This window comes from Halichoerus grypus, chromosome 5 (assembly GCF_964656455.1).
Source record: "Halichoerus grypus chromosome 5, mHalGry1.hap1.1, whole genome shotgun sequence".
Taxonomy (NCBI): Eukaryota; Metazoa; Chordata; class Mammalia; order Carnivora; family Phocidae; genus Halichoerus; species Halichoerus grypus.
Window position 1 is genome coordinate 152,450,647 of NC_135716.1, and position 25,084 is coordinate 152,475,730.

A 25,084-nucleotide genomic window follows, 5' to 3' on the forward strand; every position below is an offset into this window, starting at 1 on the left:
CCCATGAGATTACTTAGACATTTACCTTTACACTACTGGGAGTGCTGTATGAGAACTTGAAGCTTGGCCTCTTACGATAAATGCCTGCCTGGTAACTGGCTTTGTAAAAAGATCAGAAGTAGAGTCTTTGAAACTAAAAGGGGGTGGGGGAGACAAAGAGCCCTAGTGTTTATAGGCTAAAGCTTTCTGTATCAAAAGCACGGTGCTGGGGCGCCTGGGTGGCTCGGTCGGTTAGGCGTCTGTCTTTGGCTCCGGTCACCATCCCAGGGTCTTGGGATTGAGCCCCATGTCAGGCTCCCTGCTCATGCTCACGCACTTGCTCGCTCTCAAAATCTTTTTAAAATTTCACTTATTTGACAGGGAGAGCAGGAACACAAGCAGGGGAGCGAGAGAGGGAGAATCAGGGTCCTCACCAAGCAGGGAGCCCCATGCGGGGCTCGATCCCAGGACCCTGGGATCATGATCTGAGCCGAAGGCAGACACTTAACGACTGAGCCACCCAGGCGCCCCTCAAAATCTTTAAAATAGAAAAAAAACAGTGCTGAGCACTTCTTGGCTTCCTTGGATCCTAGCCTTGATCTGAAGGTAGTCCTTTTTTGGCCCTCATTGATCTCATTGTCCTGAGGGAGGGAGGGATGTCTGGGGAGAAGGTGGGTGCCTCTTGAGCCCTTGTGGCTATGGAAGATTCAGAACTCTGTCGTGTATTCTGTACTCTTGCCAGACACCTGTCAGGTACTCCAGCCTATCCCCACCCCTCCCAGGCAAGACCTCTATGAGCAGCAGTACAGGATTCCCAGGGCTTTGGATGACAACGGATACCACTTGAATAAGCCAGGCATTGTTTCAGAAGTGCTTAACGTGTGTTTATTCATTACCCACAACAAGCCTATGAGGCAGATGCCATTAGGGGATGATTTCCCTTTAGAAAGGCTTTGTAACAATTAGCATCTTAGAGCACTGCAGAGAAATGCTAACAGGAATAATCCCATATTCCAAGCCAGGTGGGAATTCTGGATCTGTCTGTGTTTTGACAAGAGCCTTATCTTCATTGAAGATCTCTACTAGAATTCCTTTATCAAGAATAAATATATCCAAAATAAAAGCTCTTGGCCTTGCCGAAAAGCAAAACGAGTCCCAGGAAGTACCACTTATAAATAGGGATCCCAGGGGAGGGAGGATATCAGGGACCAGGGGATGCGGGTGGTGAGACACTGGGGCTGAGCCAGCCCTGGGCTCTGCTGGGATTCTGGGGCTTTTTGGGTCTGAGTGTTGTAAAAGGTAGCTCAGGAGACGTAGAGCTAGGATCCTCTGAGGGTTGGGCCAAGCCCAAGAAGGCTAAACGTTGGGCAGGTGGAGTAGAAAAGTAGGCCTTCTGCTCTTCTGAGTAGCGCTCCTGTGGTGTCACAGCATCCCGGTATGTCCAGTCACGCCAATGGAAATTAAATCTTTCAAGCAAGGTGATTCGGTCAGCTCTCTTAGGTACACAGTCCAGGGGTTTTGTGGGTGTCAGATCTGGCACCTCTATTCCTGGCAGCAGCACCACTCCTCTGATGGCAAACCAGCCCCCGTATCGGGGGTGTATGCACACACCTGATATGTGCTGGGAGAGGGTAAAGAAAAGCACGGTCATGGAAGACTTGGCGCTAGGTCCAACTACCATCATTGCAGACTAGGCTTGTTCAATTCTCAAAGGACACTGATTCCATATTTGAACCACTCTTGTAGCTGGGCTCCCCCATTTCCTCTCCTGGACAACCCTTTTCATGAGCTTACTCTGGCCAGAAGGAGAGTTCCTTAAACAGCCTCCATCAACTTCCCAGTCTTCACCACTGGTCTCCTAATCACTGCTCTGCCCCCTCCATCCTGTAACCAGATTTTAAGAACAGACTAGGTTCTCTGACCTCATCTGTTCCCAGGTAGACTCCAGAAAGCATGTGGGGTTGGGCTCCTGACTGACTTGACATCCAGACACCAATACCTGACATCTTTCCCTGGTGTTGTGTCTACCAAATCCTTTACCCAGGGGAGGTGGAAGAATGTTAGTTGGTATCTTGAGGGGCCTTCACTATTTTCTCCCAGTCCCTACTCATTCATACTTGCCCTCTGACCTGGTCCCCCCAGGGGTCAGCCTCCACATCCTTTCGTTGATAGTAGTAAGCAGCCCCTGCCACATGGGCTGCAGTCTGGGCCAGAATCTTGGGGCGCCGATTGGGGTGTACCTCGTAGTCAGCGATGACTTCGATTTGCAACTCTGGGAGGTTCTGGGATAGAGATGGAAGCTCATTTCAAATAGCACGAAAGGAATGACTTTGCCTGAGAGCGCTCTAATATTTGTTAACAAGGTCCTATCCTCAGAAATCATTTGAAGGGAAAACATGACCTTAAATTTGGGGGTACGGGGGTCCACTGTGAAGAAAATGATCTGTCCAGGAGGGCCTATGTTTGAAGGGAAATAACAAGGTCTTGCTCAGAAGCTTCCATGATGAGGGGCTGGGGCGCCTAGGTGGTGCACTCGGTTGAGTGTCACTCTTGATTTCGGCTCAGGTCTCTGAGGGGCTGGAGATTGAGCCCCGTGTGTCAGGCTCCACCCTCAGCACAGAGTCCGCCTAAGACTCTCTCTCCCTCTGCTCCTCCTTGCACTCTCTCTAAATAAATCTTAAAAAAAATTTATTATAGGGCGCCTGGGTGGCTCAGTCGTTAAGCGTCTGCCTTCGGCTCAGGTCATGATCCCAGGGTCCTGGGATCGAGTCCCACATCGGGCTCCCTGCTCGGCGGGAAGCCTGCTTCTCCCTCTCCCACTCCCCCTGCTTGCGTTCCTGCTCTCGCTCTCTCTCTCTCTGTCAAATAAATAAATAAAATCTTTAAAAAAAAAAAAAAAAAATTTATTATAAGGGGTGACTGGTCTCTGCCTTCCAGAGTCCCAGTGTGGAGGAAGACCTGGCGCAGCTTTGGGGAGATCCAATGTATGTGTATGTATTTTATGTGTATGTGTGTGTAGTGGGGAAATACTGTTCTGTCCTCAAAAGGCCCCGAAGACAGCACAAAACTTCCAGTCTAGGGCTAAGACAGGTGAGAGATGCTTAGGGGATGCTAGGCTTATTCCTATTTCACTTGGAGGCCAAGGGAAGTCTGGTTTGAGGTTCATATAATTAATTGACCATCAGAGTAGAGTGAGTGAGATTTATTCCAGACCTGGGGGTCTGCTAGAAGAAGGGAGCTGAAACTGGGGTAAGATAAAGCAGAATGGGGAGAGATCACAATGTCAGGGATGGCTTTAGGATATCCTATCTGGGAAGTGGCTCTTGGCTCTACGTAGCTCTAGTCCTGCACTGAGCTTAAAAGAGCTGGAAGCGGCTACAGGCTAGGAAGCTGGGGGAATATATGAGCCTTGCTCACCTCTCTAACGCGGCCCAAGTGGTAGGCCACACACTGGTCCACAGGGTCAATCAGTTGTTGGAGGCGGCAGCTCTGCAGGAAGGGTTTGAGGGCCCGGTCAAACATGGCAGGTGTGCTGAGTACCAAGAAGGCCAGGGTAGGTCCTGGCAGGGGTAGGTGGAAAGTCGGAGGCAGGAGTGCGTTATACCATGCCACCTGGAACAGAGAGAAAATTCAGGCCACACAGGAGGGCCAATTTAGACCTTTGCTAGGCTCATACCTTATCCTAACATTCAAGGCCTCATACATCTTGCCTCAGTCTCCATCTCATTCATTCAGTCAGTGGATTTGTACTGATGCTGCATGATGTATACTTATGGGGGACTTCTCCATGGGGGAATTTGACAGGGAATTTGGAATAGAGAAGCAGAGGATTCGTGAACTAAGAACCAAAAGAAATTATACTGTGATTAGTGCAATGACAGGGCCAAATGAGGGTCCTGTGAAATTAGAAAAGGCTTCTTGGAAGCTGTTTTGAAGGCTAGGAAGGAATCTGACAGACGATGTGAGGAGGGAGATTCCATTATGCATTATAAATAGAGGTCACAGCATTAACAAAGACATGCAAAAAGGTCCTATTTGGAAAATAGCAAATTGTCCAGTTGGATAGAAGTGAACAGTTTGTAAAGGGGAGCTGGAGAGGGGTGGAGATCAGTAGGTTTGAGATTATGGCTGGCCTAGAATACCAATTTAAGGAATATGGGTTTAATTTGGTGACAAGGGGCTAGCCATCGAAGATTTAAGGAGTAAACTGACATCATCAGTTTTAGAAAGATCTGGCTGCAGTGTGGAGGATGGATTGCATACACAATGATAGCAAGCAGGTTACTGCAGTAATCCAAGTGACGAATACTGGCCTGGACCAGAGCATAGAGGGGCTAAAAGGAAGGGAATGGATTTGGGAGATTCAGGTAACAGATTCCTAAAGGGCTTGGTGTCTGACTGGATATGGGGGAGGGAAGGGATGAGAAGTAGGAGCCCAGGATGACTGGCTCTGTTCAGTACAATAACTCCCATTACCCACCCAGGTCTACCTGACTCACCAGTCATTCTCACTCTCTCCATACCTGTCATCCATCACTACCTCCACACCTTTACTCAAGCTGTTCCTGATATTTGGGATGTACATAATCCTCTCCTTCTTTTCACATGAAGCTCAACTCCATTTTTTCTGGTTAGTCCTTCTTAAGCTAGAACCAACCTACCTCTCTTCCTCTATTCTTTTCCAGCACTGCTGTGGGCCACTCAGTGGAAGGGGTGGAAGTGGGCAGTCTCTTAAGCATCAGGCAAAGGGCTCAAGCTGAGTTGATTTAGCTTTGTCCAAGCACACAGCTCAGTACAGGGGATACTGGATAAGGGGGAAATGGATCTATGTAAACAAGGGTAGGTGGTGGTGCCAGACTTCTGTGTCAGGCAAGTGCACAGTTTCTGTATCCAGCCCAGCGCTGGTGATTGGCAATATCATGAATTATCCTTCTGTTGGTAGATGGAACAAACCAGCCAATTGTTCGCTTGTTCAACAACAGGAATGCCCTTCCCTTCTCAGATGGCCTAAATATTAGCTACGCAAACCTTCCAGGCCTTGCCCTATCCTAATTCCTTTAGGAAGCTTCTAAAGTGACTGGCTCCGGGGTCACTTTCTTCCTCTGAATTATGGAGGTGGCAGAGCCACAAGATTACTGGATTATGTTTCTCCCATTCATCAATATGGCATTATATGGGGGTAAAAGGACAAACGTGCGACCGTTTCTCTACTTTTTTAACAAAGTCGCCGTTGACACCCTGTCCCGATAGGTCAGAGGGACATGGGGCCAGAGGAGCTCGGGAAGGACCAGAAGACTGGGGCTTCACGCCAGTAGCACCCGGGCCAATCATACACCTCGCCCCGCACCGCAGGAGGGATAAACCAACCTGAAACGGGTAAACCTCGAAGCCGAAAGGACACAACGTGTCCTCGATAGTCCGCTTCAGTTCTGCGACTTGCGGCTCCATAGCGCACGCTACGCGCAGAGCTTGCTGGGGAATGGAGTCTCAAGGATAACCTGGTCCGTTAAGTTTCAAGGTAGCTCGGACTCCATTTCCCAAGAACTACTGGGACCAGCGGCGGAATAGCGGTGACTCGGTGCCATGCATCCTGGGATATGTAGTTCACTTGGTCCTTGAAGACAACAACTACGGAATTCGAAAGCCTCAGTTTCCCGGCAAGCTTCACGGTGGGGGTTTGAATGTTCGTGTCGCTTCCAGAGAAACGTAGTTTGGCAGCCTCCATCGCCGGTTGTCTCCGGGAGAGACGAACTCAGTTGACCAAGTGGCGCTGCGGCTGCAAGTCCGAAGTCGGACTTTCCCGGTCTATAAGGAGGGTTTGAACCGGGTGGCGGCTGTACTCGCTGGCACAGGTTCGGCGAGATGACGCCTGTGTCTTGGATCTGGAGAGGTCTCGAACAAGATTTGGCACTCTCAACTCCCACCTGGTATCTGCGTATCAGAGTATCTCGCTTTTCCCCTACTTACCCCAAGCGCTGTTCCCCTGACTAGTCCCAGTTTCGGCTATCTGATACTGCATCCCTACCTTTAGGATTACATCCGCGATTCCCACTCTCTGTCTGACGTGTGGCTTTATTGGGCTGTACCTCGGGTATTCCGGGCTGGGAGAGCAAGGGCACAAGACGCCAGGAGGCAGCCTCGCAGAAGGTTATGAGTAGGAGCCTGAGCTGGTCTGAGCACCTCGACGCACTTCTCAATGCTACTGATGGAAATGTGGCTAGGATTAAGGTGAGGGGGCGCCTAAGGGCCCCCATTTGGAGTTTTGGGTTTAGGGACACTCAGAGCTTATTGGCCTGTGCACTTGTTTCTTTTGTAGCAGCGACTGTATCCTCTTAGAGTCTCCACAGCAGGTAAGTGTTGTTCCTTTTCTACCCTCCAGCCTTTTCTCTTTCCAGGATATGCCTTTTTCCGGTGCCTGTACCATCCACTATTCCTTCCAAATTCCAACTGTTTTCTTTCCTGAACAAACATCTGTGTTTTCCCCCAAAGATAGCCCTCACAATTGTCCCTTACTTATTCCCTCCACAGGAGACCTGGCTGGGACCTGGATTTCCCCTCATCACTTGCCTCCACAGTCTGGGGTCCAAGCTTGACAACCTTGGGCTCTAGAGACTCCCTTTGTTCCAGAGAGGCTGAGTTGGGCTGAGACCCAAAGAGCAGCTTCTCTCTGGGATGAAGTTACTATTCTCCAATCCCAGCTTCAATCCCAGGCTCAGGTAAAGCGTGCACCTCTGGGTTTTATGTGTGGTGTTTGTGTGAGATGAGGATATCAGGGGTTGGGGAAGCCCTTTACACAGTAGCTCATGTGGTTTTTCTTGCCTGGGTAGGTGACTGAGGCACTAAGACAGGCTGTACAGGGGCTGCTGGAAGAGCGAGAGCAGCAGAAATACTAGATCTGTGCCCTGGAAGGTATCTGGCCAGTTCTTTTTTTCATACACATAGCTCATTATGTACGCACACGATTTTGTTACACACCTCCTGTGCACTTACTTGTGTCTTGATTTGCAAGGGGAGTGTCTAGGCTCATGTGTAAAGCTCTCAGAAGGGCTGACGCTCAACTTGTCCCACTACAGCATCACTAAGGTTGCTGCAGGGAGGCCCAGAGCAGAGGGCCCTCCTCCTGGAGCAACGCCTCGAGGGGCTGAGAAGGGAACTGCAGGGCCTTCAAAGCCAGGTGCAGGAACAGGCCCAAGCCCAAATACAAACAGGACCACGAAAGTGCAGTGCTTCTAGTGGCCTTCACCAAGAGCTGCAGAATGAGTATGTGATGGGCAAGTTCTCTCCTTCTTCAGGCCTCTAACTCCTGGTAGTGTCCTCTGGGCTTGTTGATGGGCTTTAGGTTAACATGGCTGTCATCTGTGCAGGCGGCAACTCCTGTGGGAGGAATCAGAGCTTCTTTGGGAGGAGCTGAAGCTGCTGCGGGACCAGCTGAGTGAGTAAAAGATTGGGGGTGGGTACAAATTCACCTGTTCTCTTTTCTGGAGAGTCTTTTTGCTATCCCAGTAAGTGGCCATAGCTCTGATTGCTTGAGCTGCTCAGAAGTCTGGCCAAGTGTTTTGTCTTACCTCCATGGTGTGAGTCCAGTCTCCCCAGTCAGCTTGGAAGCTTCCCAATAGCTACACCAGAATACTCTGTCTCAGTTGTCAGCACCAGGCTAGGCACAAGGCAGGGAGGGGAAAGGAAAGAAGTTGGAGAATAGCTTCCTTACATTTTTCTCTCATCTGAAGGCCAGCACCAGGAGCTGCTGCTGCAGCAGATGGCCGAGGGGCAGCAAGCTCAGGCCCACAGCTGGAAGGTAGGACTAGGATCAGACCTATCTCTTCATATCTCCCTGTGGAGGCCCCTTCCTTTCTTCTCTGTCTTTTCTGTTCTGCAGGTAGGCCAGGATACTCTTTGCTACCCCTATCTGTTCCTCTCTTGCCTGTGGTGACTGTACCTCCCTCCCAAGCTCTTCTTCCCAAGCTCTCTTCTCCAGGTTGAGAAAATGTCATTGCCCACATGAGAGTTCCATGTGTGCTGAATACGCCAATGGTGGGGAGGGGGATTCCTCCTGCAGAGGGAGAGGTTTGGTCCTACCTGGGTCTGTGGTCTGGCAGATGTTGGAGCAGTTGCAAAGTGGCAGGAGGGCAAGGGTCACACCCTGGAGGCTGCCAGGACAGAGGCACAAGGATAACGGACCAGGTTATCCTTGAGACTCCATAGGCGTAAACACAACCTCCATAGGTCAGGGGTTGCAGGTGCTTATGGCAGTGGAAGGGATTTGTCTCAGAGGCCAGGCATTCGGGGACCAAAGTTCAGCTAGCCTAGATTTTTTTTTTTTAAAGATTTTATTTATTTGACAGAGAGAGACACAGTGAGAGAGGGAACACAAGCAGGGGGAGTGGGAGAGGGAGAAGCAGGCTTCCCGCAGAGCAGGGAGCCTGATGTGGGGATCGATCCCAGGACCCTAGGATCATGACCTGAGCCGAAGGCAGGCGCTTAACGACTGAGCCACCCAGGCGCCCTACCCTAGATTTTTTAAAAAAGATTTTATTTATTTATTTGAGAGAGAATGAGAGAGAGAGAGAGTGAGCGTGAGCAGGGGGAGGAGCAAAGGGAGAGGGAGAGAGAGAATCTCAAGCAGACTCTGCGCTGAGTGCAGAGCCCAGTGTGGGTCTTGATCCCACAACCCTGAGATCATGACCTAGGCTGAAATCAAGAGTCGGACGCTCAACCAACTGAGCCATTCAGGTGCCCCTCAACTATCCTAGATTTGACATGGGTTGGTAGGGTGGTATGAATATCTGGATTACAGCCTATTAAATAGTACTGGGCATTCTTTACTCGATACAGGGTCACTGAGGTATGTTCAGAGGATGAAGAGGGAGGAGACTGGAGTCCTGGCCTCAGGATGGAGGACAGTTCTGTGCTGGGAGGGTCCCCTTGTCCCACAATCACCATTTTTTTTTTTTTTTTAAGATTTTATTTATTTATTTACTTGACAGAGAGAGACACAGTGAGAGAGGGAACACAAGCAGGGGGAGTAGGAGATGGAGAAGCAGGCTTCCCGCTGAGCAGGGAGCCCGATGCAGGTCTTGATCCCAGGACCCTGGGATCATGACCCGAGCCGAAGGCAGACGCTTAACGACTGAGCTACCCAGGCTCCCCCACAATCACCATTTCTATCTCTGATTCTGTTCCCCTTTCCAGGACCTCCGTTCACATCCTCCAATCTAAGCTGCCTGTGGCTGCCACCTTCGCCACATCTCTTTCTTCATCTAGCTCTGAAGTCAGTCTTCTGGACAGTAAGAGTGGCTGGGAACTTTTAAGGAAGCTAGGTGGGGGTAAGGGCAGGGATCCCAGGACTGGGTGAGGCTGAATCTGAATGGTGTGTGGGTGTCTGCTGCCTAATTGTTTGGCACTGGGTAGATGGAATCTCTGCCTCTTTTTTGGTGAATCCATCGTCCTCTGTTATTACTTGTCCCAAGTTAGGCCTGTCTGTTCCTCCCCATCAGACAGGCCCAGGGCTTAGTTCTATGTGTATCATAGTGCTTGCTGATGGTTTGTTTTCTCTTCCTTTTCTCTCCTCTTAGATCTCCAGAGGAGCACACTTTCTAAACTGGAGCCCAGCAGCTTACAGCTCTAGGCCCAGAGCCTTGAGCAGGAGAACCTCTTCTTTAAGGGCCTCACAATGTTCCTGAGTGACCTGTAAGGACTTGAAAGAGTAGTTTTGCTCACCTTCCCCTCCAAGGCCTTGTTTCTGGGCCCCCTGCCCCTCTTCTTGATCTAGCTGGTATCTGCCCTCCCTACTGAGGCTTGTCACTGCCTGCCCATCCCTGTCCACCAACTGCAATAAAATGTTTTAACCCTCCCTGATACCTTCTGTGAATCAGCACCTACATGGGATAGACTTAACTGTACCTTTTCTTTCTCCTGTTACTTGACTGCTTCCTGCCATCTCTCTCTCTCTGAACTCCCAAGTTCATAGATATTTATAGCTGTACCTTCTGAGTGCAAGCCCTGTGCTTAGTGGAACTTGGAAGAAGATGGGAGCTCCCGTTCTGGTGGGTAGAATGAGGTAGGACAGTGCTCTGGGGCAGTGTTGCTATGGGGATGCAGAGGAGAGCGAGACATTCAGGTAGGCCCTGGACCTGAGTAGTAGAAGGCTTCCTCTCCTCATCTTCAACTTCTGCCTCTTAAGGCTTACTCCAGTCCCGCCACACCGCTTCATCCTCAGCAGCCCAACCCAGCTTGCATTTTTGTAGCAGTTTCCTGGTCTCTTTTCTTTCAGTTTCTGCCTCTAATCCAGTGGCTTTTAAAATTTTTTGACTGAGACCTCCGGTAAGAAATACAGTTTACATCGTGGTAAATATACATGTATATATTTGTTAAATGATATATACATGTATATATTTACTAAATAAAACAAATTTCATGATGTATTTTTTTTTTTTTAGATTTTATTTTATTTTTTGACAGAGAGAGACACAGCGAAAGAGGGAACACAAGCAGGGGGAGTGGGAGAGGGAGAAGCAGGCTTCCTGCGGAGCAGGGAGCCCGATGCGGGGCTAGATCCCAGGACCCTGGGACCATGACCTGAGCTGAAGGCAGACGCTTAACGACTGAGCCACCCAGGCACCCCTCATGATGTATTTTTTAAAAAGATTTTATTTATTTATTTGAGAGAGAGAGAGCGAGAGCGCGTGAGCACAGAGGGAAAAGGAGAAGCAGACCATCCGCTGAGCAGGGAGCCCGGTGCAGGACTCGATCCTGGGACCCCAGGATCATGACCTGAGCGGAAGGCAGACGCTTAACCATCTGAGCCACCCAGGCACCCCCAGATTTCATGATTTAATACTCATTGAATCACTAGAAGTGATGTACTCTGATATTTCCTATTATATTAAAAAATAGGCCTTGTGGCTATTGGTTCTAATCCTTCCATCACTTGGTTGGAAGTATATCTTTCTATGTAGACTAAGGGCAGCTTTACTTTCACCTTAACTAGATTTTGTATTCTAGACAATGCAGTCCAAGATTTCCTTAGAAGCAGCAGCATCCCACTAAGATCTCATGAGGTCTCTTCCACTGCTAAATATAGACAAAGGATAGTGGATATTTATTGAGCATAGTACATACCAGCCGTGGTATGTATTTGCCCTCAGCTAAGATGTACAGTGGGCTCATAAGGGTCCCAGCTCTTAGCTCCATCTAGCTGGGAAGAGGAGACAATTATCTGAAATAAAAGCATAATAAAAGGGTGAAATGAGTAGGTAGGAACTACTTCCTGTTATGGGGTATATTCAAGGCCTTGGCCTAAGTAGCAGACAGGTCATGAAGAGTGGACCTTTGACACCTGAATAGCTGTAAGGCATTCCCTTGGTTCTTTCCCCTCAGTATTAAGGAGATTGCTGAGGGGCACCTGGATGGTTCAGTCGGTCAAGCATCCAACTCTTTCTCATGATCTCAGGGTGATGGGATTAAGTGGGGAGTCTGCTTGAGATTCTCTCCCTCTCTCTCTACCTCCCCCCCATCTCTCCCTCTCTTTCAAATAAATACATAAATCTTAAAAGAAAAAAGAGATTGCCGAGAGTGGAATGGTAGAGATCAGACTTGGGTCAAACAGAACTTGTTCAAAAAATTAAATACTTGCCATCAAGGCTCATCTTCCTACTCAAGGTACAAGTAATCTTTGTTTTTTACATCTTTCATTGGGCAAATAATACATCTGGTATGATGGCATTATTCAATTCTACTTGGTACAAGCGCTGTACTTATTTATCAACTACTTTGCATCAGGCTTTGTGGGAGACAGGTTTGCAAGAGTGCCAGGGCTCTAATAACAGAAAAATTCAATAGCAATGTGGAACAATGGTATTTGAACTGTCACCAGGTGGCAGCACATTATGTATTGCCATAAGAATGATACAGAAAAGGCTTTGGGCCAATGGTACTGGGCTGGGGTGATTTTTTTTCTCCTTTTGGAGATACTGTGAGCTACCAATTAATCTAACTAAAACAGTATCCTGTTAAGGCTACTCTGCTCAAGAACCTTTGACAGTTCTCACAGCATAAAATAGAAAGGACAAATTAGGCATTTAAGCCCACATTTAACCTCTATTGTTGTCTCCTATCACATATCTTTAAAATTTTTTTTTATTTAAGTGTAGTTGACACACAATAATATATTACTTTCAGGTGTACAACATAGTGATTGGACAAGTTTATACATTATGGTATGCTCACCACAAGTGTAGCTACCATCTGTTACCACACAATGCTAATATAATATCATCGACTACATTCCTTATGCTGTGCCTTTTATTCTCATTATTTATTCATTCCATAACTGAAAGCCTGTCACTCCCCTTCACCCATTGTGTCCCTGTCCTCTCCAGCAACCATCAGTTTGTTCTCCATATGTAGCCTCCATAACCAGGCTACAGGTCTGGTTATGCTTTTTGTTTGTTTATTCATTCGTTGTTTTTTAGATTCCACATATGACTGAAATCATACATTTCTTAAACTTTATTGCCGCAGGAATGCACACCACCTATACTCCTATTCAAATCCCACTCATCTGTCAAGACCCTTACAGTAGAGGTACGTCTAAAGATGTCTGAAAAGAGGTCTCTTATCCAAGGGAGTACTGGTGCAGGAAGGCCCATACTCCAGTGTTTCTTTGCCTGCTCTCGCCCTGGAAGCTCTAGCCCTGTTCCAATCTGCTCAGGCGTGAGATTATGAGCACCTGAAGTCCAGGTATATGGAAAGCATGAGGAAGGAAATATGTGCATGTTGAACAGAATTCTCAGTCCGTATGCAGCTTTTTCCAAAAATTTCAGTTTTCAAGCCAGCCCAAGTGTTATCACCTCCAAGAAGCCTTCACCAAATCAAATCTCAGTCTAGATGAATAGCTGCCTCAGCATTTTAACCCTACCCATTGCTTTTACTATCTCAAGTAGCTAATAATAGTTTATGTATCAGTTTTTCCACTATACTGAGGTCCTGCAGGATTCTGTGTTCATATAGGTTTTCTTTATTCAGGTAGTCCTTACTTAGCTATACCCTTCACCAACCGAAAAGCCGCGTCAGTGGAATCCATTTTCTGTTGGTTTTATTAATTACCAATGATTGTTCTCTCCCGTGTTTACTGTCCGCCCCCCCGGTGGAGGCTCGGGACTTGGGTTTCCCCCAGGTGTATTCCCTCCTCCTTGGTTCCGCCTTCCCAACACACTGCCCCTTCTGTTTTTAACCTCCTCTTCCTTCCTATTGGTTCTCTTCGTCTTACAGTCTTCCAGAGTTGGCGCCTAGGGCTGTTGATTGGCTTTCCCGGACGCCTATTGAGGCCACCCTCATACCACGTGGCATTCCTAATGCTAATTGGGTAATTCCACTAGCTCGTTTATCAAAGATTGACGATTGATTGGCTGCTCGGAGGCTTGAGGAGAGGGGCGTGCTCACCTTAAGCCCCGCCCAAGTCCCCCTGCCTGGCTGGGCAGGCGTTTTAGTCGCTCGCGGCCGCGGAGCTCAGCGGAGTTTCAGCTGCCTTTTCTGGCTCGCCGTTGGGATCATCCTCCTGGCCCCGCCAGACGGACGGGGGGAACGGTCCCGACTGCGGGGCCATGGCAGTAGCCTCCTCGTCCTTCGCTGCCGCTAGTTCCGCCGAGTCGCCGGCTTCTGCGCGAGGGATCCCCACCACCTCCGCAGGCTAAGAGCCTCTGCCGCTTCCGAGCTGTGAGGGCTACTATGCTCCCACTTTGCTGCTGCCTCCGCCTCCCGCCCGCGCCGGCACCCCTCTGGCTGCTCAGTCCCGCCTCAGGTAACGCCAAGAGAGCGCATAGGGCACAAGCCCGGGGCGCCCTGGCCCGCGCGCGCGGCTCCTACGCCGCCACGGCTCCGGAGCATTGGCGCTAGGGTCTCTCAGCACCGACAGGACCCCTTCGCTTCCCAAGGTCCTCCTCTGAGCGGCTGGGGGATACTCCTCGATCCCTTTCCCTTCCCTTTTCACTTTCCTCAGGGTCCCGGGACAGCCCCCACCCCTACCCCCGCTTCCTCGCCTCAGAGGCCGGGAACCCATTAGAAGTTCCTTCGTTATCAGGGACCTGGTCCTTGACTCTTCTCAGGGACTTTTCTCACTTGAGAGACTCAGGAAGCCCTCATTTTCTCGGAGAACTCTTGTTTCAGATAGCTCCAACTCCACGCTGAGAGCCTCCCTCGTCCCTCAGAGATCTGGACTCCTTCACTTTACTTCTCTCAAACATACTCTTCCCTGGAGACTTTCCCCTTCTACGTTAAAGTACTCTGCCCTCACTCCCCACCCCTCCCCAAGACACTACCGCGTCCCTCTCTTTTCCCTCCTCCTGTCATCCTTATTCTCCCCATCCTTCCTTTTCCCTCTTCTGTCTCTTACACTTCACTTGGAAGACTCTGGACTAAGCCAGTATTTAGATTTAGCTAGAAATGAAACCCATGTTTGTCTGATTTAGAGACCTTTCCGTTTATAACTCTGAGAAAACCTTGCTGAAGAATTTGGACTCTATTCTGTAGGTATGGGGAGCCACTGAAGGTTTTGTAAGCCGGAGTTTGGTGTGATTGATTATCTCTGGTGAGCATGTGGAGGAAGAATTGAAAGTGAAGACAGTGTTGAGGCAGAAAGCCTAGGTAGGCAGGAAACCAGTGTGCTAATCCAGGTCAGAGGGGATGAACTGGAATAGTGGTAGGAAAATGAAGAGGGTGGCATGCACTTCCAGGAGGTTTCAATTCCATGAAGTTTCCAGAGTTGAGAGGGTTAGTGGAGGTTTCTGACTTTGTTGGTGGGATGCATTGGTAGTGTTAATTGTAATAGGGAACATAAAGAAGCAGTTTTGAGGAAAGGTAATGAATTTCGTTTTGGACATGTTTAATTTGAGGTGTTTTTCAGATGTCACTGTGGTTTGCTGGAAATTTGGGTCTGAAAATTGGGAGTGAGGTTGGAACTGAATACATAAATTTGAGGGTCAACAGAGAATATAAAACAGGGATATTTGAAGACTTAGTATGGGATGGTAATACTGAAAGAAGAAAAGGGCTGTGGACCAGAAGGAACATCATTGTTTGAAGGGTAATAGACACTGAGAAACAGAGGTTAAAGGAATGGGACAAGAATAAGAACAGAATAGCATTATAATAGAGACCAAAGGAAGAAGGGTTTCAATATGGGAGGGGATGACCATCACTGTTAGGTGCTGCAAAGCTCAAGTAGAATGATGATTAGAAAGAAACCACTGAATTTAGCAATTAGGTGATCACTTTTTCCCTCTGAAAGACACTTTGAATTGTGCAATGGTGGCAATGTGAGATGGATTGAGGAACAAATGGGAGGCAGTGAGGAAAATTACTCTTTCAGCAAGTGTGGTTGTGAAAGAGAGCTGCTGGTAACGTCTTTATTGAGAATATACTCTATGTCAGGTACTGTAAAGATGCTTTATAGATCACACCAGCCTTGTGGTTTAGGTATCAGTATTCCTCTTTTACAACTGGGAAGCCTGTAGGCAAGAATTTGAACTTTCCACTATGGCACGTGTGTGTGGGTTTTGTTTTTTTTTTTAGTATGGGTGAAACAGTTTTGTAGGTTGAGGGGAAATTTTATCTAGGAAATATGTTGGGCATTTCTTTTTTTTTTTTTTTAAAGATTTTATTTATTGGAGACAGAGATAGTGAGCGAGAGCATGAGCAGGGCCCCAGGGCATTTCATTCTTTGATACTAAAAGGATAGAAGTTAAGATGGATAATGTTGTGGTAGAAGGAAAAGAACGTGGGGGAGTGTGACAGATGGTCTTATTTTCTTGATGTGATTAGTTATCTGTAGAGAAGTCAATTATTTCTGGAGACTGAAGGAACTATGGTGAGTATTAGGGCCATGGAAATCTTCAATGGAAAATGAAAATAGATTAAGGATAAAAAAAAGATTGCTGACACCATTGAGGGCCTAGTAAAAGTTAGAAATAATATATTTCTAATGGGGCCCAGTAGCATGGATTTTACACTTTCTCCAGCAGCCTAAGAGTGGGAGTGCAGAAAAGATGGTTGGGTTGATCCAGAATTGGAATATATAAGAAAGGAAGATAAAAAGGAGAGTAACTTTACAATGCTAGTGATAGTGTGGGAATTATGATGGAGTCTGAGAGTCCAAGCTGGGGTTTTAAGAAGTAAAACCTTCAGAAGGGCTAGTGTACTTGGAGAATAAGGAGACAATCAGAAATGTGGTTGAAGACCAGGTTCTTTAAGAAATACAGAAGGGGAGGGGTGCCTTGCTGGCTCAGTCAGAGGAGGAGTATGCGGCTCTTGGGGTTGTGAGTTTGAGCCCCACAATTGGTTTAGAGATTACTACAAAAAAAATAAATATAGAATGGGACAGCTGAGAGTTCATTATTTCAAGATAAAAAAACAACAACAGGGTATAGGGGTGCCTGGGTGGCTCAGTCAGTTAAGCGTCTGCCTTTGGCTCAGGTCATTATCTTAGGGTCCTGGGATTGAGCCCTGCACCTGGCTCCCTGCTCAGTGGAGAGCCTGCTTCTCCCTCTCCCTCTGCAGCTCCCCCTGCTTGTGCTCTCTCTCTGTCAAATAAATAAATAAAATCTTAAACAAAACAAAACAGGATATAACTGTTATAGTGCTGTTGAAGGGGAATGGAAGTACAGGTTATTGAAGTAGTAGGAGGTTACGGGACTGTGAAGTATGTTGAATATGTCATTGGTATGGATGTCATAATTGCCTAGTATGATAGCAGGAAATGGAACAGAGGAGATACTGGGTTCTATAGGTGGGGCTGCTCAGAACTGAGGGATCCAGGATTGAATTGGAGGTTCCTTATTACTTGTTAGAAAGTAGTACTAGGGGACGCCTGGGTGGCTCAGTGGGTTAGGCACCTGCCTCCGGCTTGGGTCATGATCCCAGGGACTTGGGATCGAGTCCCACATCGGGAGCCTGCCGCTCCTCCTGCTTGTGCTCTCTCGCTCTCTCTCTGACAAATAAATAAATAAAATCTTAAAAAAAAGGAAGTAGTACTAGGTGATATAGTTGTTTGTGCGAATTAATGTCAAGTTCCTGTGCCCTGGATCTATGATATCTTATTCTCTCATACAGATGTATAATGGGGATGGTCTCAAAAATCTTTTGGTGGGCCTATTCAATTGTGTTTAAAAGTGTATATGTTGGGAGACTAAGCTAGGGACTCTCTACCCCAGAATCCCCAACAACATTTCGTGCTTATGTTAATTTTTTTTTAAAGTATTTATTTATTTGTCAGAGAGAGAGAGAGCGCACACACACAAGCAGGGGGAGTGGCAGGCAGAGGGAGAAGCAGGCTCCCTGCTGAGCAAGGAGCCGGATGTGGGACTTGATCTCAGGACATTGGGATCATGACCTGAGTCCAAGGGAGACACTTAACTGACTGAGCCACCCAGGCGTCCCTGTGCTTATATTAATTGTAAAAGGAAAATTACATATTTACATGTACTAATTCCCTGGCTTACTTAGAGTAGAAAGCTGACTTGATTTAATGTTTTTTTTTCCCTATGTGAAAGTGTTTGTAGATATATTCTTAGTGTTGTACACTTCATTGTTCAGCAAAATGAACTTTGTGTTGGAATTTGAAATCTATGATAAAGGCCTTTATGAGAATTTCATCTCCTTCCAGTAAGTGAAGCCCGATTATTACAATGTATAGTGTGGGTGATGCTGACTGTTTTGGACCAACAATGGGTATTATACTATTTTCCAAGTCATCATATGGAGATGACTTCAGTGTGGTCTCATTAGTATTATTTTTGCTGAGCACTCAGAGTGGGTGGTTGTTTCAGTTAGAGGCCTACTTGTGATAATTTAAAAAAAAATTTTTAATTGCTTTTGGGGCGCCTGGGTGGCTCAGTCGTTAAGTGTCTGCCTTCGGCTCAGGTCATGATCCCAGGGTCCTGGGATGGAGCCCAGCATCAGGCTCCCTGCTCTGCGGGAAGCCTTCTTCTCCCTCTCCCACTCCCCCTGCTTGTGTTCCCTCTCTCGCTGTGTCTCTATCAAATAAATAAATAAAATATTTTAAAAATAAATAAATAAATATTAAAAAGCCATTAAAAATCTTTTAAAAATAAATAAATATTAAAAAGCAATTAAAATCTTTTAAAGATAAATAAATATTAAAAAGCAATTAAAATTTTTTTTTAAAGATTTTATTTATTTATTTGACAGAGAGAGACACAGCGAGAGAGGGAACACACGCAGGGGGAGTGGCAGAGGGAGAAGAAGGCATCCCGCGGAGCAGGGAGCCTGATGCTAGGCTCCATCCCAGGACCCTGGGATCATGACCTGAGCCGAAGGCAGACCGCTTGACGACTGAGCCACCCAGGCGCCCCTTTAATTGCTTTTTAAAAAAAGATTTTATTTATTTATTTGATAGAGAGAGAGAAAGCGAGAGAGCACAAGCAGGGAGAGTGACAGAGGGAGAGGGAGAAGTAGACTTCCCGCTGAGCAGGGAGCCCGATGCGGGGCTTGATCCCAGGACCCTGAGTTCGTGACCTGAGCGGAGGCAGGCACTTAACTGACTGAGCCACCCAGGTGCCCCTCTTTTTTTTTCTTTTTCTTTTAAAGATTCTATTTATTATGGTACCTGGGTGGCTCAGTTGGTTAAGCATCGGACTTGTGATTTTGGCTCAGGTCATGATCTGGGGGTCGTGGGATTGAGCCCGTGTTGAGCTCTGCACTGGGCGTGGAGCTTGCTTAATATTCTTCCTTTCTGTCTCCCTCTGCCCCTCCGTGCGCTCTCTCTCTCAAATAAATAAATAAATCTTTATTAAAAAAAAGGATTCTATTTATTTGAGTGAGAGTGCCTGCATGAGAGAGAGCATGAGCCGGGGCAGGGGCAAAGGGAGAGGGAGAAGCCGACTCCCCGCTGAGCAGGGAGCTCAAGGCAGGCGGGGCTTGATCCCAGGACCCTGGGATCATGACCTGAGCGGAAGGCAGGTGCTGTCAGGCACCCCAGAAAGTGGGATTTCTAAGTCAAAGGATATATGCATTTATGACTGTGAAATTTTGCCAAATTGCTTTCCTTAGAGGTTGTTCTAATATACATTGCCTGTTCATTCACCAACATTAGCTGTATCATAGCTAATACTTATAAGGTGCTAACTATGTGCTAGATACTATTCAAACTGCTTTATATATATTACTTCATTTAATCTTACTAATATCCCTTTGAGATAGGTACTATTATTGTTTCTATTTTTCAGGTGAATAAATTGAGGAAGAGAATTTAAGAGACTTGCCCAGATCATACAGGTACTGTGGCAGAAATTCAAACTAAGCACTCTGGCTCTAGGATCAGTGTTGTTAATATTATGCTTTGCTGTTATCAAAGTTGAATTTTTGCCAGTCTGATAGAGAAAAATGGTACCCAGAGTAGTTTTAAGTTTTAAAAAATAATGTTAAAGTTAAGCATCTTTTTATGTTGTTTGAGTTATTCATATTTCATTTTCTATAAACTACCTGTTTAAATTCTGATTTATCTGTTGTCATAGGTCTCTTTTCTATTAATTTCTATGTCTCTTTTTATATATTATACATATGTACATACACACATATATACTTTATATAGTTCATACATATGTGATATATTTTTTCCTGTGGTATGTATTATGTGTTACAAATATTTTCCCATTTTGATATTTGTCTTCTGACTTCTTTTATTTTATTCCCATGAAAAACTTTTAGATTTACATGTATTTTTATGTAGACAAATTTTTCTTTTTTATGTAGACAAATTTCTTAATCTTTTCTTTTATGGCTTTTGGATTTTGAGTCATAGTTAGAAAGGCCTTCTCCATTTTCATCCTTCACTTTTTATCTACCCAGTGGGAACAAGAAAACAGTTATTTTGAAGGTCAAAGTACTTTGTGAACTATAAACTGTAAATCATTATACACATGAAATATGGTGTTATTTATTAATTTGTCTTCTGAATAAATTGTAGAGAGGCTGTCATCTCTTCTGCATTAAGTGGAATACAATGACATAATTATCTTTCTGCAGTGTGGAAAACTGGTAGTATTGATGTTGTGGTCATTGTTTTTCTCGGACAATTTGCATGGGATCTTTTTCAAAAGTAGGGACTGTGGAAATCCTGAAGTATTTTTGCATACTTTAGTTTTGTTCTTTATATTAGAATTCTTTATTTTTTATTTTTTATTTTTTTATTTTTTTAAAGATTTTATTTATTTATTTGACAGAGAGAGACACAGCGAGAAAGGGAACACAAGCAGGAGGGGTGGGAGAGGGAGAAGCAGGCTTCCCGCGGAGCAGGGAGCCCAATGCGGGGCTCGATCCCAGGACCCTGGGATCATGACCTGAGCTGAAGGCAGACGCTTAACGACTAAGCCACCCAGGCGCCCCAGAATTCTTTTTTTTTAAATTAAATTTTATTTTTTAAACTTTTTAAAAAAAGATTTTATTTATTTGAGAGAGAAAGAAAGAGAGAGAAAGTGAGAATGAGTTGCGGGAGGGGACAGGGAGAAGCAGAGAGCCTGATGCAGAGCTCGATCCAGGACTCCAGGATCATGACCTGAGCCAAAGGCAGCTGCTCAACCAACTGAGCCATGCAGGCCCCCCATATTAGAATTCTTTAATTAGAATCTGATTAAAAGTTCTCAAAATTTGTTTTGCTTTCACATTAGCTATGATTCACAAATTTATACATTATTTACCACGGGTATTGTATTTCTACTGATGGGTAGGAATTTGTAATTTGGGAGGACACCTCACGTATATGTGTGTATGTGTGATTATAAATTAATGCATTTTCATTAAGGTAGAATAGGAAAATAGAGGTGATTTTAAAGGAAAAGATATAAATTATTCACATCTTCCCTAGAGTCTAAATGTTAATGGCCAATTTTAACATTTTGGGTGTACCCTTTCAGAATTCTTTTTGTGCTTTCTGTGTTTATGTCTGTATTGTCATCACCAACTCTCTAGGGCTTGGCAAAGTACCTGGCCCCTAGTAGGTACTAAATAAATGTTTGTTGACTGAGTGAATGAAAAAATGAATATGCTTTTACATAGAAAGTATGGAATCTGAATGGCCTACTTATTTTCATTTTTTTCTCTACTGTAAATTTTGATATGGTAGGATTGAAATTTATATGCCACAGTTCATTTGGAGGTGAGTAAGTTTGAGTCTAAGTCCTTATAGAGCTCATAGTCCAGTGAAAGAGACGGATAAACAATTGAAATACTGTGTAATTACGGTAACAGCAGAGATTTGTGCAAGGCATTATCAAAGCACACACACACACAAAAAGGAGATTGAGGGGTCAGAGGACACTTCCCATGTGAGATGATTACTGAGAGAGCTATGTAGAAGAGGTCAGGAAGAACATGCCAGGGAGAAAGAATGTTACCTGTATAGGCATTAAAGTGTGAGCAGAGCTCTACAAGTAATTCTTTGTGTCTGCAGTAGATTTTGTTTGTGGAAAGGAGTAGAGAGAGATGAGGGTAGAGATAAGGGATGAGGCCAAATAAGAAAGAGCCTTTGTATCACACACGAAGAGTTCTCAAAAGTTTACTCCCCTTGGAGAATAGATTGGAACAGGTGCAAGAGTGGAGATAGGAAGACCAAGAAGACATTAACTGAGTATAACAGCTAGAATGAGGTGAGTATCACTTCAGCTGAGATAGGAAGGGAAAGCTACACTTGAAAGGTGGGTTAAGTCTGGGGTATGATTAGGCCAGTTTTAATAGAGCATAGTCTTTAAAAGCCATACTAAGGGGGCACCTGGTTGGCTCACTTGGTTGGGCATCTGCCTTTGGCTCAGGTCCTGATCTCAGGGTCCTGGGATGGAGCCCCCCATTGGGCTTCCTACTTAGCTGGGAGTCTGCTTCTCCCGCTGCCCCTCCCTCCACTTGTGCACTCTGTCTCTCTCTCTCTCGCTCTCGCACTCACTCTCTCCCTCTCAAATGAATGAATAAAATCTTAAAAAATTTTTTAAATCACTGACTATTCAATTTTTACATTCTTTGCCCTTCCCTCTTCCCATTTCACATATATCATAAATGTGGTCTAAGCTACTATTCTCATGTGGTCTAAGCTACTATTGCAGGAGGGATGAAGAAATAGTTTTTAGTTCCACCTTTTTATCTTTTATTTTTTTTTTTAAAGATTTTATTTATTTATTTGACAGAGAGAGAGACAGCAAGAGAGGCAACACAAGCAGGGGGAGTGGGAGAGGGAGAAGCAGGCTTCCTGCGGAGCAGGGAGCCCGATGTGGGGCTTGATCCCAGGACCCCGGGATCATGACCTGAGCCGAAGACAGACGCTTAACGACTGAGCCACCCAGGCGCCCCTTATCTTCATTTTTGAAATAAAAGTAATGCATGATCATTGTAAGAAGCCACTATACTGAATGTATTCCATAAAAAAAATGAGTGTCTCATAATCACTTCCTCCACCAGGATGACAGTTTCGTGTATATATTCCTCTAAATTGTTTTCTAAGCATATACTCATTTAATTCTCATAATAACCCAGTGAGATATAGTTAATATTTATCTCTATTTTGTAGATAAGAGGATATAATGTTCACTGTTATACTAAAAAAAAAAAAAAGATCCTGCTATTCAATCTATTTTGCAACTTGCTATTATCACTGAACAGTGAAACTTGGACATCTTTCTATGTTAGTAGGTATAGAATTGACCTCGTTCTTTTAATGACTATATAATATTAAATTATATGGGTGTACAATTTAACCTCTCCCTATTGATGGACATTTGGATTGTCTCTAGTTTTATCCTGTTACTGATAATGACAATGTGTAAGTTAATACTCTTATACATATATCTTTGTGTGCTTATCGTAGCTGTCATTTTTAATGGCTATAAAATATTCCCTTTAGTGGAAATAATACATTCGAGAAGGAAACAATGTTGAATAAAAATATTTTGGGGGGAATATTTTTTTTCTAAGATTTTTTTTATTTAGGGGTGCCTGGGTGGCTCAGTCATTAACGTGTCTGCCTTCAGCTCAGGTCATGATCCCAGGGTCCTGGGATTGCGCCCTGCATCGGGCTCCCTGCTCCGCAGAGAGCATGCTTCTCCCTCTCCCACTCCCCCTGCTGTGCCCCCTCTTGCTGTGTCTCTCTCTGTCAAATAAATAAATAAAACCTTTAAAAAAAAAAAAAAGATTTTTAAAATTTATTTGACAGAGAGAGAAAGAGGGAGAGCCTGAGCAGTGGGAGGGGCAGAGGCAGAGGGAGAAGCAGACTCCCCACTGAGCAGGGAGCCCTGAAGTGGGGCTCGATCCCAGGATCCCAGGGTCATGACCTGAGCAGAAGGCAGATGCGCAACCAACTGAGCCACCCAGGTGCCCGGGAATATTTTTTGATAATACTTCATGTTATTAATTTTGTTTTCCCTTTTATCATATTCCTCCTTTGACCTTTGTAATGTAAACTATAGAATAGCCTACCCTAGCCCCAGAACTAACTTCCTCTTTCCTCTTGATTGCTTTCTTTCCCACAGTCTCTGAAATAGCCTTCTAACTCACTTTATTAGAAGAGATGAGTTGGGATGCCTGGGTGGTTCAGTCGGTTAAGTGTCTGTCTTTGGTTCGGGTCATGATCCCAGGGTCTGGGTTTGAAGCCTGCATTGGGCTCCTTGCTCAGCAGGGAGTATGCTTCTCCCTCTGCCTGCCGCTCTCCCTGCTTGTGTTCTCTCTCTCTGACAAATAAATAAAATCTTAAAAAAAGGGGCGGTGGTGGGCCGCCTGGGTGGCTCAATCATTAAGCGTCTGCCTTCAGCTTGGGTCATGATCCCAGGGTCCTGGGATTGAGCCCCGCCTTGGGCTCCCTGCTCAGTGGGAGGCCTGCTTCTCCCTCACCCACTCTCCCAGCTTGTGTTCCGTCTCTCGCTGTCTCTGTCCAATAAATAAATAAAATCTTAAAAAAAAAAAAAAAAAGTGGCCTGTCTGACCTAAGTGGTCATGTTCAGGTCTTCTTAAAATAGGAACAACAACAACAGCAAAAAAGGAACATTTATCAAAAGAGATATTATCCTAGAAATTCGCACATCCCCCTAATACTTAGCATTTCAGCTTATTTGAATGGGGTCTAATATCAGTTTACCTTGTGTCAAGTTTCATGTTCCAGCTTTCAAAATTATAGATACATTTAGTATGCTTAGAAGATCAGAAACTATGTTCTTTATATCCAGATTATGGGAAATAATAGTCCTATTCAATTTTGTCCTAGTTAGATTATATATTTAATATTGTTTACATTTTTTGCTATTGTGTTTTAGCAGGTCTTTGACAGTTTGGATGGCAATTAAGGCTAAACTTTAAAAAAGGTAACCAGGGAGATCTTGATGCCATGTTCCATGGGAAACCTGAAAGACTTTATATATTTTGCCCTGGGGAAGACTGAAAAGCTATCATAAAGAAGAAAAAAATATTCTTAATTTGCAGCATTCAGAACTAGGATTAAGGATGGAACAGGGAAGGGAGAGGAAAGGGAATTCACATTTATTAAATGTTTACTGTGTGACAGGCACCTTGCCTGGTACTTCATATATGCATTTTTATCCTTTATTATTTTTTTAAAAAATTTTTAAAGATTTTATTTATTTATTTGACAGAGAGACACACAGCGAAAGAGGGAACACAAGCAGGGGGAGTGGGAGAGGAAAGCAGGCTTCCCTCCTGAGCAGGGAGCCTGATACTGGGCTCCATCCCAGGACCCTGGGATCATGACCTGAGCTGAAGGCAGCCTCTTAACGACTGAGCCACCCAGGTGCCCCCATTTTAATCCTTTAACTCTTTAGTATGTTCTCATTTAATTCTCATAATAACTAAATGAGATATAGTTAATATCTCTTTTATAGATAAGGGTAGAATTTAAGTAACATGTTCAAGATCATTAAACTACTAATTGGAATCAGCATTTTTAAAACTTGCGCTATTTATTTTAGTGACACACATATATTTTAAATATATAATAATATATTATAAAATATAAAAAAATAGAAAAAATCACTTTTTCCTGCTCTCATTTCATGAAGTTTTATGCCTTTACATGCTTTTTAAACTTCACTGTCTTTGACATCAC

The 25,084-nt window shown here is 45.1% G+C and overlaps 3 protein-coding genes and 1 long non-coding RNA gene across 9 annotated transcripts in view; 2 read left to right on the forward strand and 2 right to left on the reverse strand.

The window, feature by feature from the left end:
* The window catches only part of LOC144381934 (uncharacterized), a 648,393-nt gene that overhangs the window by 15,692 nt on the left and 607,617 nt on the right, over nucleotides 1-25,084 (reverse strand). The gene's annotated exons all lie outside the window — the stretch shown is intronic.
* On the reverse strand, nucleotides 839-5,476 carry MMACHC (metabolism of cobalamin associated C). Of its 3 annotated transcripts, none has more exons than XM_036112642.2 (4): nucleotides 5,347-5,476; nucleotides 3,397-3,591; nucleotides 2,220-2,261; nucleotides 839-1,600 (listed from the first exon to the last, which is right to left on the reverse strand). In XM_036112642.2, exons 1-4 carry the CDS (start codon nucleotides 5,425-5,427, stop codon nucleotides 1,181-1,183), a joined length of 738 nt encoding a protein of 245 aa, XP_035968535.1. In that variant the 5' UTR covers nucleotides 5,428-5,476; the 3' UTR covers nucleotides 839-1,180. The 3 variants fall into 3 exon arrangements, with proteins under 3 accessions (XP_035968535.1, XP_035968533.1, XP_035968536.1); XM_036112640.2 differs by having other exon boundaries at nucleotides 2,109-2,261; XM_036112643.2 differs by lacking the exon at nucleotides 2,220-2,261.
* Nucleotides 5,559-9,834, forward strand: CCDC163 (CCDC163 homolog). 2 transcript variants are annotated; one of them, XM_078073213.1, is made up of 6 exons: nucleotides 5,559-5,906; nucleotides 6,296-6,329; nucleotides 6,508-6,695; nucleotides 7,344-7,411; nucleotides 7,707-7,774; nucleotides 9,552-9,834. In XM_078073213.1, exons 3-6 carry the CDS (start codon nucleotides 6,652-6,654, stop codon nucleotides 9,657-9,659), a joined length of 288 nt encoding a protein of 95 aa, XP_077929339.1. In that variant the 5' UTR covers nucleotides 5,559-5,906; nucleotides 6,296-6,329; nucleotides 6,508-6,651; the 3' UTR covers nucleotides 9,660-9,834. The 2 variants fall into 2 exon arrangements, 1 of the variants encoding a protein (XP_077929339.1); XR_013448198.1 differs by lacking the exons at nucleotides 5,559-5,906; nucleotides 6,296-6,329; nucleotides 7,344-7,411; nucleotides 7,707-7,774; nucleotides 9,552-9,834 and adding exons at nucleotides 6,807-6,888; nucleotides 7,053-7,191 and having other exon boundaries at nucleotides 6,619-6,695.
* TESK2 (testis associated actin remodelling kinase 2) overlaps nucleotides 13,434-25,084 on the forward strand; it is a 149,000-nt gene continuing 137,349 nt past the window's right edge. Inside the window, exons 1-2 of one of the 2 annotated variants that reach the window (XM_036112644.2) lie at nucleotides 13,434-13,777; nucleotides 19,218-19,266. The gene's annotated coding sequence lies outside the window, so the exon portion shown is untranslated. The remainder of the gene's footprint in view (nucleotides 13,778-19,217; nucleotides 19,267-25,084) is intronic. The other variant, XM_036112645.2, reaches the window with a different exon arrangement.